Genomic DNA, 13,493 nt, shown 5'->3' on the forward strand with positions numbered 1-13,493 from the left:
TTGTCTAAATCTAAACCTCTCTGTAAATAAAACCAATCAAATTTTTTAAGCCCGTTTTTTATTCACTCTGTTTTTTTTTTTTTTTAATAGAAGAGTACACTGGCTGCTTCAAAGGCTTTGAATAGTCCTTAAGATCCAAGGCTTGAGCTCAGCTACATTAGCATAGACTCCAGGGCGAAAGGGACTAGCACAGACAAATCCACCAAAGGAGACAAGGCCCACAAGTTTGCCTCTGGATACTAAAGGACCTCCTGAATCCCCGTTGCAGGCATCTTTTCCCAAAGCAGCGGCGCAAATCATGTCCTTGGAAATTCTTCCGTAATGGGATTTTTTGCAGGCATTCTGATCCACAATAGCCACTGTGGTCTCAAGTAGAAGCTCAGAACCCTCCTTAAATAATCCGGTCTTTCCCCATCCAGAAACTGAGACTGAAGATCCAGGTCGCGGAGGACTATCGGCCAGTGGGATGGAACTCACACCAACTCCCATTTGAAGACTGGATTGAAGTTGGATCACTGCTATGTCATTGGACACATTAAAAGGCTGACCATACTTGTCATGTTTTAGGACTCGCAATGCCTTCACCACTTGACCTCCGAATTCAGAACTCGATGAGCCCACTCTTACGGAGTAAAGAGAAGGCGATGGGTCTTTGACACAATGAGCTGCTGTTAAAACTACTGTCTCACTATAGATGACAGCGCCGCAATCATATTTGTCATTTTTTAGGAGGGAAGCCTGCCAGGGAACCGATTCAATGGACACCAAGTGACCTCCCACGATGCGTTCCGGAGTCCATTTAGAGGAGATCAGGGTGGCGCTGGAGATCAGGAAAATCCACTGGACGAACATTTCGAGCTGGAGCTGAAGGGATGAGTGATGAAAAGCTATGTGATCCACTCTTTTATACAAGTTATACTTCCGCCAAGTTGCATTCCGTCGTCTAAAAATAAACAAGCGGTATGTTAATTAAATTTAAAGTCTGTGAAACTTAGTTAAGAACTTAAAATATTTTTTCAATTAGCTAAGCTTAAGCTTAAGTTCTAAAAAAAAGCGTCCTAGTTCGTAAGTGGTTGCCTGATAATTAAATGGAACTGCTTTTTGTGTAGATAAAAAGGAATTTTTAAAGCTATTTTTGGCTAAAAAAGTTTTCGAACTTAATATGGCCTAGAAGTTTCTAGATAATCTTTCCATTAACATTCCATTTCACATTTTTAAGTTTTTTAATATTCTGCGTTTATTTATAGTTTTGCCTTTTTCAAGGCAAATTTTCATATTTTGATTTCCATGTTTTAAAGTGGATTTAAAAATGTATTTTATTTTAAACTTGAGCATGAATTAAAAAAAATAGATAAATATTTTAGCATTTTCCAAATTTATTCAATGGATTAACTTTTAAATTATTTAATTAATTTAATATTCATTCTAATACGTATTATGATTTTACATTTCGAAAAAATTGGGAGTAAAGTGTATTTTTGAATTAAGTAAATTTGTGTAGTAGGCTTTTTCTCAAAAACTTAGACATGTGTACAAAATTATAATTGATGTTTATTACGTAACAACAGTAGACCAAATTTTTGTAACTCCAAAACACGTCCATGGACGAATGGCGAGGTCATCAGTGGGTTTTGTGTGCCCTGGCGGGAATAATCGGATTTGTATGTGGGGCCTTTGTTCAGCAAGAGGCGTCCATATGGCTACTTTTCCAGCAGATTCGAAGAGATCCTTATGTTTACCACCATCGTCATAAGTTGTACCCCATGGTAAGTGTTGATATTACTATTAAATGTATGATTTTCTTATTTCTTATATTTGCAAAAGCTCTGCACCTTTAGGAAACCCGATTATGAAACCCGATTATGGAACGGTTCCACTTCCTTGGCTGGCAAATTCAGAGAGCTAATAGTATTACCTATTTTTGATTATGTTAGCGCTGCTCTGATGCTTAAAACGGATTCAGCCACTTCAACTGATCTGCTGGGCTTAGTCAAATACGGACTGCCCAGCATAGAGAACTTGTATGTCCACAAGGACTACATTGTTGCACGGGACATGAGCACAAATGCTCCCAGATGGATTTGTGAGCATATCCGGGGGGATTACCAAAAGATTGGGTCAGATGAGGGCGGCTATAGTACATTGAATCTCCGCTATAATGACGTCTATGTACTGAGCTGCGGTGCGACGAAGATCTGTAAGGCTTTCAAGGGGCGTATATGGAACGACCTGGAGAAATATGTGTCCACAAAGGCTCAGGAATTTGGCTCAGTGTATACGTACACTGGACCGATTTACACGCCCTCCTGTCATGAGAATGGCAAATGGTCCATGAAATATGAGGTGTTCGACTGGACTCCAATGCCCGTTCCCTCGCATTATTTCAAGGTCCTGATCGTGGAGTCCCGTGTTCCTGTGTTGTATTCTTTTATGGAGGGTTATATTATCAAAAACAGTCGTTTGGTGGGTGGCAAGTTAAGTGATCACCGGGCAAAAATTGGCGATATCGAACGTTTTACGGGTCTGCAATTTAATAATGCAAATAAAAATGTGGGCTTTGGAAATGTTTGAGTTATTAAAATCCAAAATATATGAATAAAGAAAGTATGTGAAGTACTTCAAATTCCTTGAACTATTTATTGAACCATAAATTGAATAGAAATCAGATTTCTTTTAACTAACTTATTTATATTTTTGCTTTTGTGACGTCACTTCATTATGGTAAGTAACCTTCTCAACATACACCACTTGCAACTGTTAGCTAACAGCCGCGCTGTTAATATTCCTTACATATTTATCGATTGACCGATAGCAACCGTGCCGCTCGCTGACAGTGTTGGAAAACAGCGCTGTTTACGTGGCAGCTGAAAGAGCAAAAAAATCGAATTGGGGAACTGACGTGGAAGTTCGTTTAGCTCGAAATTATTTTTGTTTTTCAACCAGCGACTCGTGCGCCGCGGCCGTCGACAGTTGTGGTCAACACCGAGTGGCCCAAACCGAGGAGTTAGTGGTCAGGAATCCGGCCGAGCAGCACCCGTAATTACCAAATTGCAGTGGCGAACTTTGAGCCAACCCGTGTTTTCTCTCCGATTCGCGTGAAAGTTGTTTGGTGATTTAGCTGTTTAGCCCTTACTTTGTTATTACGAGTGATTAATACGGCCAAGAAATGAATCCGAATATGTACGGGGCACCGCCCACGCAGTTCCAGCAGCAACAGCCTCAGTTTGGGGCTCCTCCGCCGATGTCCGGATGTTGGCCACCACCACAGCAGCAGCAACAGCAACAACAACAACAACAGCAGCAGCAACCACAACAACAACTGCCTCCGCCGCAGCAGCAACAACAACCACAGTATGGAGCACCACCACCAACATCATCAGCGGCACCACAGTCTTACCTCAATGGCAACTACCAACAGCAGGTGAATCATCTACATAGAGCTTCAGTACTGAAAGGAATTCACCAGGATTTAGACTAGGGTTTAATGATAGTACACGTAATCCAAGCAATTATTCATGAAATTCTTAATGTTATCATATTAATTATAGTAGACTTATCTTAATGGCAATTATATATATAATTATCAACAGAAGTTTAGAATTTAGGAATTTAGATTTCCAGTAACTGCTCCACTTGACCTTTTAATAAAAATACTTAAACCCAATTGGCATGTTCTGCAAAGTGTGGCTTCTATAAAAAGGAATCTTTAAGAGAGCTTCCTACAGAATACCTTTTTAGCTAAGACAAGAAAAACTATAACAATTTCGCCTGATAAGCATTCAATACTTCATTTACTAAAAGAGGTCATGCGTGATTTTATAATAGGAGAGTGGAAGCTGAGTTAGATGATAAGAGAAGCGTATTGAACTTACTAAAAACAAATCTCTTTTTCAGTTGGCCACGTCAATGGGCGGTTTGAGTGTGGGTGGAGGAGGTGGCGTCAATCCCCTGAAGCCACCACTCCCACAAGGAGCTCCCCCCACTGCTGCTGCTGCTGCTGCTGGACCTCCGCCAACCGGTTTCAATCAGTTCAACGCTAATGCGGTACCACCTCCGACCAACAACAACAATGCTGCATTCGGCGCCCCACCGCCGGTTAGTACTGGTGATTATGTCAACGGAGCACTTCCGCCCAGCAGCACACCACAGAGCGTGGCCAGTGGGATTAATCAGATGAGCTTGAACAGCGCCAGTTTGGCGGGATTGCCGCATATGCCGCCTCCGAAAACTGCAACGCCCGGTCAGCCCCCGGTGCCGGGAGCAGGTTCTTCTGTTCAGCCACCTCTACCTGGGCAGCCACCACTTCCCGGTCAGATTCCCACATCCCAGCCTGCTGCCGGTCCCTTTGGAGTGCCCAGCTCACGACCGGGACAACCCCAGCTTCCCCCTGGGTCAGCCCCGCCCACTTACACGCAACCTGGACTGCCGTCCCAGCAGCAGCAGCAGCAAGGAATTCCGCCACTGCAGCAACCGGGTTTACCACCACAGCAGTCGGGATTTCCCCCACAGCAGCCTGGTCTGCCACCGCAACCGGGAGCTGCTTATGGAGCACCCCAACCAGGAGGCTATCCAGGTGGCTACCCAGGACAGGCTCCCGGCGGAGGCTTCCCTGGAGCGCCTCCTCTGCATCCAGGACAGCAGGCAGCAGCTCCGCCACAATTCGGGGCCCCACAAGCGGGATATCCAGGTCAGCAGCAGGGCTATCCTCCGCAGCCGGGCCAGCAGCCGATGCCAGGATATCCACCACAGCCGGGACAGCAGGCTGGAGCGCCAGGATATCCACCGCAGCCAGGTGGCGGCTTTCCAGGCCAGCCAGGACGTCCTGGCTTTAATGTGAGTATGATGTCGGTTTTAAACGTTTTTCCAACTAATTAATCTTTGATTTCTTTTAGCAACCTCCAATGCCAGGGGCAGGTAACATGTATCAGCAGGCACCACAGCCACGTCGCCTGGATCCCGACCAGATGCCCAATCCCATCCAGGTGATGCTTGAGAACCAACGTCTCGCTGGCGGACCTTTTGTAACCAATCAGCCTGGTTTGCTGCCCCCATTGGTGACCACCAAATTCGTGGTTCATGACCAGGGCAACTCTTCGCCGCGCTTCCTGCGCGCTTCGCTCTACTCCATCCCCAATACCGGAGATCTTCTCAAGACCACGGCGCTGCCCTTGACGCTGAACATCTCTCCTTTGGCCAGGACTGCTGAGGGCGAAATGGAGCCACCGATCGTGAACTTCGGTGATATGGGACCCATTCGTTGCAACAGATGTAAGGCTTACATGTCGCCCAACATGCAGTTCGTGGATGCTGGCCGGCGGTTCCAGTGCCTCATGTGCAAGGTTACCACGGAGGGTGAGTGTTTATAAAGGGAAAGCGTAGGAAAGGATCACATTGTGTATATATATATATCTTGCAGTTCATCCGGACTACTACCAGCATCTGGATCACACTGGACAGCGGGTGGACAAGCATGAGCGACCTGAGCTGCTGCTGGGCACCTACGAATTCCTGGCCACAAAGGACTACTGCCGGGTAAGCTTATCTTGTTCCATATTGTTATAGAAAGTTGAAAAGCATAAAAATACAAATGAAGGAATTAAGATAAATTGATGTTTTATATATACAAAAAAATGCTTCAGAACTAAAATAAATATAATATATGATTTATTAAATAGCATATTCAGAAATTTGAAATAAGTAAAGTACTAGGAAGTAATTTCTTTAAGAAAAAATTTTTGTTGCTTTTAAAAATAGTTTTTCCAAAAAATATGGTCAACATATGGCCTATATTTTTGTTTACGCCGTGCATATCTGCAGAATGTCAATTCTTTTATCTATTTTTTCATTCTTTATTGCTAGAACATTTATTTTTAGAGGTATTTAAGTTTCATACACATTTCAAGCCCCTATATATTCTTTCCACACCCACAGAACAACACTCCCCCGGAAGTTCCCGCCTTCATTTTCATCATCGACGTCTCGTACAATACTGTGAAGTCGGGTCTGGTTCATCTGCTTTGCGGCCAAATCAAGAACATACTCAAGCATTTGCCTGTGGACCAGGGTCAAGATAAATCCAAAGTGCGAGTGGGTTTCATCACATACAACAGCACCGTGCATTTCTACAACATCAAGAGCAGTCTGGCCCAGCCGCAAATGATGGTGGTGGGCGATGTTCAGGAGATGTTCATGCCCCTGCTCGATGGATTCCTGTGTCATCCCGAAGAGTCGGCAGCTGTAATCGATGCTCTGATGGAGGAGATCCCTCGCATGTTTGCCGATACCAAGGAAACGGAGACGATTCTGTACCCAGCCATTCAGGCTGGATTGGAAGCTCTCAAGGCATCGAATGCAGCTGGAAAGCTGCTGGTGTTCAACTCCACGCTGCCCATTGCTGAGGCACCGGGCAAACTGAAGAACCGCGACGACCGCAAACTTCTGGGCACGGATAAGGAGAAGACCGTACTCACCCCGCAAACCACGGTTTACAATCAACTGGGCCAGGAGTGCGTCCAGCAGGGCTGCTCAGTGGATTTGTTCGTGTTCAACAACGCCTACATTGACTTGGCCACCATTGGACAGGTTGCCCGGTTGACTGGTGGCGAGGTGTTCAAGTACACCTACTTCCAGGCGGACGTGGACGGCAAGCGACTGATCGAGGATATCATTAAGAACGTATCACGACCGATTGCCTTCGATGCGGTGATGCGTGTGCGCACATCGGCGGGCATTCGACCCACAGAGTTCTTTGGCCACTTCTTCATGTCCAACACAACGGATGTGGAGCTGGCTAGTATTGGTAAGCCTTGATGGCTCTGATTTAAATTTAAACACATTATTTAAATGAATTTCCTTTTAACTTACAGATGCCAGCAAATCGGTGAGCATTGAGATCAAGCACGACGACAAGCTGCCGCCGGAGGAGAATGTGTACCTTCAGGTGGCCCTGCTGTACACCTCGTGCAGCGGACAACGGCGTCTGCGTGTCCTGAACCTGGCATTGCGGGTGACCACCACCATTGCGGATGTCTTTAAGAGCTGCGACTTGGACGCCATGATGCTGTTCTTCGCCAAGCAGGCCTGCTTCAAACTGATGGAGCATTCGCCCAAGCAGGTGAAGGACAACCTGATCCATCGATCGGCCCAGATCCTCGCCTGCTACCGCAAGCACTGCACCTCGCCCACTTCCGCCGGCCAGCTCATCCTACCCGAGTGCCTCAAGCTGTTGCCGCTGTACGCCTCGTGTCTGCTCAAAAACGACGCCATTTCCGGTGGATCGGACATGACGCTGGACGATCGATCATATGTCATTCAGTTTATCCTGTCCATGGATCTGAATCAGTCCGTCAGCTATCTGTATCCCCGTTTTATTCCCATCCACAATGTGGTGCCCGAGGAGACGGATCTGCCGACTCCCGTTCGCTGCACACACGAAAAGACTCAGGAGGATGGCGCCTATATTCTGGAGAACGGAGTGCACCTATTCGTCTGGCTAGGCCAGTCATTGTCGCCGAACTTTGTGCAGGCTGTCTTTGGCGTCCAGGGATTGCAACAGCTTGCCTTGGAGCGGTTCAATATCGTGCCGGAGACGCCGCTGGCCAAGCGCATACACGGCATTCTGGAGCAGATTATGAAGGAGCGATCGCGATACATGAGGGTGCGTGTGTTAGTTTGCTTTTATTTTATGCAATATGTAACATAATTATATATTTTGACTTCAGATCACCTGGTTGCGGCAAAATGACAAGCTGGAGAGCGTTTTCCGGCACTTCCTCGTCGAGGATCGGGGCACGGATGGCTCGGCCAGCTACGTGGATTTCCTATGTCACATGCACAAGGAGATCAAGGATCTGCTGAGTTAGCACGCCGGCTACTCCGGCGCATACAAGCCCGAGCAGCGGTGGGCGGACAGCTATTCCCAAAACAGGGCTCGGATGCGTCGCCTCTCGTCCATGCGCAGTCGCCTCGGCAAGTAAAAGGAGCAAAAAGATCTGGAGCTGGATCTGGGACAGCTGGAAGAACTTCAATTATATTTACATAAAAATACATATACATATATATTAATTATTGGTTATCATTTCGAACGTATCAATTCTTCCATTAATTTTATTAAAGTTTTCACATTTTTGCATTGTTTTACTTTTTAATATATATATATATATTTATATGTATTTTTTGAACGCTACTCCTAAAATGAAACATTTGTTAAACGAGGCAACTGCAAAATTAATTAGCAAAAATTATTCTCTTATCAATTCCATAAATGTTATTACAAATTACTTGCAAATTTCCCACAGTTGAAAACTACTAGATGATTATATTGGTTAGCATAAGAGCACTACCTTGTGTGCATCCTTTTTTGGCCTAAATGATGATAATTTAAATGTATTCTTGCAATAACATGTGCGCTGCGCCCTGCTTTTTATCATACTTTATGTCATTGAACGATTATTATATTATAACCTAAATGTTTCGTGTGAGAATTATTCGACTTATATGGTATATTGCCCCATTCCTATCGAATGGAGAACCAAAACTGTGGCAAACGAAAAACTCATTTATTGAGAACGAAAAACGGAATAAAAAATCTTAATTAAAAAGCGAAACGAAAAATTGTTTTTCTTTTAAATGGGGAAAAATAAAAAAACAAAAAAAATTGTTTGTATCCAGTGTAACCTTTTGTTTTACTATTTTTAAGCAAACTTTCGTCTCCTTTTCATAGGTGTCACGCGTTTCCCTTTTAAGATTACCCGAAATTTCAATAAAAATTTACAATTTCGCATCATTTATATACTTGTATTATATTTTATTAGGCCTTTAAATATCTAAGAATTATTATTATTTGACGTGCACATTTTACATTTACATAATTTTTTGTTTTCTGTTGTCCCTTCTCGTCGTTCTTTATTTTTCTTATAGCAGTTAGAAAAAGGTTTTTCAACTTCAATGTTCCCGAAATTCAATAACAATTTAAATTAAAACATTGCCTAGATTGAATGTCGCTCCGTGTGAATTTGTCTGTCTGTTCGTGTGGGATGTTGCATTACTTATGTTTTAAACTATCTGCGAACTAAGTTAAAAATTGCGGATATCGAGAAACGTTTGAAACTAATTTTCGTCGCGCAATCAAGTAAATGGGTAGGGCTCGAATATACGTGACAGATAAACACACAATAATAAAGTGGAATTTAAAATATATGTAGGATATTTGACATAAGACATTTGCACTCAGCTTGCCCAGACTTTATCAGAGTTTTTTGTTGGCGCTTACAATTAGTGTTAGATATATAATTACAAAAACAATGCTGCAGTTTTGAATTCTCCATTATAAATTATGATTTGCATGAGAAATCATCAGCTACTCTATTTGCCGTGGAGCACAATTTACTCATTATGGTTGGAAAACATTTGCATATAAAATGCTCAATGAACAGGAAAAAAAAGGGAGAACAATGGAACAGTTGATTGATACTATTGCAGTTTCGTTAAACATATATGTATTTATATAGGCTTTATGGCTGCTTCATCATCTCGCTTAAAAAATATATACTATTGAAACTGATTTTTGGGGTGGTTGCCATTTAAGAAAATCCTATCGCCCGATTCGGTTCCACTCACAGCAAAGTTTCTAAAACAAACGCAGCAAAATGTGTTCCAGATGTGGGTTTGGGTGTGTGTTTTTAGGGTGTGTTTGTGTGTGTGTGTGTGCTATTGAGAGGAGCGGAGAGGATCAGAGGATCGTCTATTTCGTAAACGCCATGAACACCGCCCACAGGATCTCGTTGGCATTCGGCTTGGCCGCCTCCGTTTCAAAGTCGAGATCCAACAGCTCCCGCACCCGCTTCATGGCCACCTCGTAGTCATCATCATTTAGCGGCGCAAAGGCGTTCTCAATCACATCGCTGGCGTGCGCCAGGAAGATTAGCGCCAGCATCCGCTTGTCCATGCGCTGCGGATCATTCACCCATTTGGAGAGCACAGAATCTTGTATCTAAAATAACAAATTGGTTAGCAAAATTCCTTAACTTCCCAAGGGTTCGAATCTCACCTTCTTAACCAGACGACATTTGACAACATTATCGCTCAGCGGATGTGTCGTCATATCGAAGAGTAGAAAATTTTGTTTTTCCGTTGTGAGTACACCCTTCTCCACCAGATTCTTGGCCAGACGTTCGCGTACATTTTTCAGCTGGTAGCGCAATTTCAACGGATTCCATGTTTCACCTGTCACAATAATCAGTAATTATTATATGTAAATCCTTGGCAAAATTGAGGGCAACCAAATACAAACCACTGAGATATTCAATCCAGCTCTGCACCGTCTCTGGGGGATCTGTTTCTTTAATGTGTTTAAGTGCCTCATCAAGTAAAACATCGCCAGTCTGCTGATCCGATTTTAGAATCAATTTTCTGTAGGGAGAACAAAAATTTTAATTAGTTCACTTCTTCAGAATTGTGCATCTGCATTTGTTTGTTTATGTATACCTTGTACATAGGCCACGTCGTCTCATGCCAGACTTCTCGATCATCACGCGACCTCGCAATCCAAGTTCTATGAGAATGCATCCGCGCAAACCGCTTGATATGCAGTCGTTCCAGAAAGATGTGTAGCCCTAAATATAATTAGAAATTACATTAGATCTAGATCTTTAATTGAAAAACTGTGGCAAAACCCACAGTTCAACAATATTATAATTTTTTAAGTTATATTCTTTATATTTTTATTTTTAGACCTATGAATAACGGAGTGTTTAGTTCCCTTGGTTCAATGTTTCAAAATTTATTTGTCCAAGTCTGCGGATCAAACAAATGAAAAAGTGTTGGCCTTGTCACACGTGTTAAGAGTTAAAAAAATGAATGATTAATATGTTGCCAGGGTCGTTAGGCTTCCAGACGGCAATGTTCAGCTGTTAAAACATTAAACACTTGAGTTTGCTTAGGCCTTACTAAGAAAAACCATGTCTTTAAAAGGCATTGTAAAATAGAATGACAAAAAGAAAATTTTTAAAAGCCTAACAATTTAAATAATATCTTTATTATAATTTTAAAACGGTTGTACAAGACTATACATATATCACATGGATAAAGTTCATTGTTACCAAGGAAAATAAATTATACGTAAAATAATATATGATTTATAAAATGATCACGACAAAGATCAATAACGAATAGATAATTAGAAAAAAAACCACCCAAGAATCTTATAAAAGTGAATCATTTACAATAAAAAACACGTTGATTATCAGCAACATTTAGTGATATCAAATGTAGTATAGCAATATCAACTAAAATGTGTAAATTCTAAAAAGGAATGACGGTTTGCTGATAAGACAGTTCCTAAAAATAAAAGCGGATGAATGCAAAGCGGAAAGTGGAATTACTTTGGTAGTATTTCCTCAAACAATTAACCAAATGGATGAAATGTTTTTGATAAGAGCACAAAGAAGAAGCAAGTGAAACACAAGCGAGCAGCAACAAGCACACGTCCCGGTGTTTCCATCTCGTTTTCCCCTTTGGGGGTGGGCACACAAAACCCACTGCAGGCAAAGTAATGAAAACAAATAGACGTGGTGTCACCCACAAACATGCTACAAATATATGTAGCTCACTATATGCGGACAGCAATTGAGCGATAAAGCTCGGAGGCAAGTAAAATACAAAAAGCGAATTTAACAAAGAATATGGGAATCCGCCGGTTCGCTATAATGGGGCACACGTATGGAGTCGATTGGCCTTTACGGACCGCATCCCAAAAATATACGCCGATTTATAAATATTACAATCGTATGCAAATTAACCACTTATTGGAAAACTCGTTTGATGGAATGCTCTCAGAGCTTCGAGACGACGTCGGTGATTGAAGTTTTTAAAGAGCAATGGTTTTTCGGAAATGTTAAGCCAACAGTTAAATTTTTACGCATGTTTTGGTAGATTATCTAATCTAAGAAATATTTTGTAGTGCTATTTTTTCAACAACTACACAAGTAGTCAAGTATTCCAAGAAAAGTTTCCAATAAAAAGTTTATAGCAATTACTTGAAATATAGAATTTTTTAATTTATAAAGTGCCGCAGTCTTGTAGCACGTTTTAGGTTTATAAAGGTAAGAAAGAACGCCTGATAAGGGCCGTCAAAAAAGACGGCTCGTTTATTATTTATGACAGCAACAAAAGTTGGTTGGAAAATGGTGTTGGCACTCTCGCTAATTGTGCATTAGTCACCAGTCTGGTCAAGAGATTTTATAGTGTATTGCTCAACAAACTGGAAAATGTGAGTTGAAGCTGGTAATGCATGGGTGGCCTTTAATTCAACAATATTAAATGCAGGGTTTTATAATTAATTTTACCAGGAACTGGTAAATGAGCCTTACACAAAAAAACAGACCAATTTAACTCCAATATTTTAAAAATATTCGTATGCTATTAGTTTAAGTTTAAACCTTATTGATATAGTTTAAAATTTCCAACAACAAAAAAACAGCTGAGTTCATTGTGTAAACAATTTTGAAATAGCCCCTTTCGCGCCCCCTTTCAACTAAGCCCCTGTTTGAAGATGGACCGCGATGCACCGAAAGGCCAAACAAAAGGTTGCGAAAGAGGGTTAACAGACGGCTCAGTTAACAGGTAAAAAAGAAGCACTTTTTGTTGTGAAAGAAACTAATTAATTAGTGAATAAGAGATAAGGGACATCCACCCACCTCCTTGTCCTTGAGTCCCAGCAGCAGGACCTCCTCCATGAGCGTGAGCCTGGTCTCCTTGGAATCGCCATCGTCGATGTTGTCCTCTTGGTCTTTTAGGCCATCCATTGCGTCCTGATTGTCATCCGGCGTGTTCGCATTTAGTCCGCCCTCCGCCCCCCCGTTTTCCCGGGGTTTCACCGAGCGTCGAACCAATCCGTCGGTGCGATTCATTCCGGAGTTTTCAATATTTATGGAGTTCTTGGAGATGTAAAAAAGAGCAGCTCTTTTTTTTTGCTGCTACTCTTCTTCCTCTTTCTCCGTTTTGTGTGTGTGGCACAATTTGCTGACTCGACGCTGGAGTTGTTTGGGTGTGGGTGTGTGTTTTGGGTGTGCGGGTGTTCGCCTTTTCGAGTGTGTGTGGGTGTTTTGTGTTTTTGTGTGTTGTTGTCTTCGCTGCCTCTTTTGCGCCCTCTTTATTTTGTATTCTCTTTTTGCACACACGCACTTTTCACACTCTCTCGCAAAAATGCAGTGGCAGTGGCCCTAAACTGCGTTTCGTTGTTGTTGCGTTTCAAATCTCGACAATTTAACTCACAAATTGATAGCACGAACTAAATATGCAATCGCATGGCCTTGCATTTACTTGAAATATACGAATGCCTGCGCAAAATAAGCTTTTTTTTATTATTTGTGTCTTTTATCGTTGCTTTCGACGTTTCGACGTGACATTTTTCCAGACTCGGTGTTGGAAAACGTCGCGATTGTGCGGAGGTGCTGTTAAGAGCGTAGGAATTTATTGGTAAGTAATTAAAATGT

The 13,493-nt window shown here is 42.4% G+C and overlaps 4 protein-coding genes across 4 annotated transcripts; 2 read left to right on the plus strand and 2 right to left on the minus strand.

Annotated features, from left to right (window-relative positions):
* Positions 1 to 47: 47 nt before the first annotated feature.
* Positions 48 to 898, minus strand: LOC128262618 (trypsin beta-like). The gene has a single exon (XM_052996988.1). The coding sequence runs from the start codon at positions 850 to 852 to the stop codon at positions 109 to 111; it is 744 nt and encodes a 247-aa protein (XP_052852948.1). The 5' UTR covers positions 853 to 898; the 3' UTR covers positions 48 to 108.
* Positions 899 to 1,486: 588 nt separating this feature from the next.
* Positions 1,487 to 2,607, plus strand: LOC128262614 (endonuclease G, mitochondrial). The gene is made up of 2 exons (XM_052996983.1): positions 1,487 to 1,766; positions 1,825 to 2,607. The coding sequence occupies exons 1-2, from the start codon at positions 1,602 to 1,604 to the stop codon at positions 2,569 to 2,571; spliced, it is 912 nt and encodes a 303-aa protein (XP_052852943.1). The 5' UTR covers positions 1,487 to 1,601; the 3' UTR covers positions 2,572 to 2,607.
* A 222-nt stretch (positions 2,608 to 2,829) lies between these two features.
* LOC128262588 (protein transport protein Sec24C) lies at positions 2,830 to 8,266 on the plus strand. The gene is made up of 7 exons (XM_052996928.1): positions 2,830 to 3,421; positions 3,895 to 4,833; positions 4,893 to 5,352; positions 5,417 to 5,532; positions 5,932 to 6,799; positions 6,867 to 7,657; positions 7,722 to 8,266. The coding sequence occupies exons 1-7, from the start codon at positions 3,167 to 3,169 to the stop codon at positions 7,860 to 7,862; spliced, it is 3,570 nt and encodes a 1,189-aa protein (XP_052852888.1). The 5' UTR covers positions 2,830 to 3,166; the 3' UTR covers positions 7,863 to 8,266.
* A 518-nt stretch (positions 8,267 to 8,784) lies between these two features.
* On the minus strand, positions 8,785 to 13,452 carry LOC128262615 (Golgi phosphoprotein 3 homolog sauron). The gene is made up of 5 exons (XM_052996984.1): positions 12,696 to 13,452; positions 10,486 to 10,613; positions 10,292 to 10,410; positions 10,049 to 10,224; positions 8,785 to 9,991 (listed from the first exon to the last, which is right to left on the minus strand). Exons 1-5 carry the CDS (start codon positions 12,906 to 12,908, stop codon positions 9,743 to 9,745), a joined length of 885 nt encoding a protein of 294 aa, XP_052852944.1. The 5' UTR covers positions 12,909 to 13,452; the 3' UTR covers positions 8,785 to 9,742.
* Positions 13,453 to 13,493: the final 41 nt, after the last annotated feature.

Source organism: Drosophila gunungcola, unplaced genomic scaffold (assembly GCF_025200985.1).
Source record: "Drosophila gunungcola strain Sukarami unplaced genomic scaffold, Dgunungcola_SK_2 000001F, whole genome shotgun sequence".
Taxonomy (NCBI): domain Eukaryota; kingdom Metazoa; phylum Arthropoda; class Insecta; order Diptera; family Drosophilidae; genus Drosophila; species Drosophila gunungcola.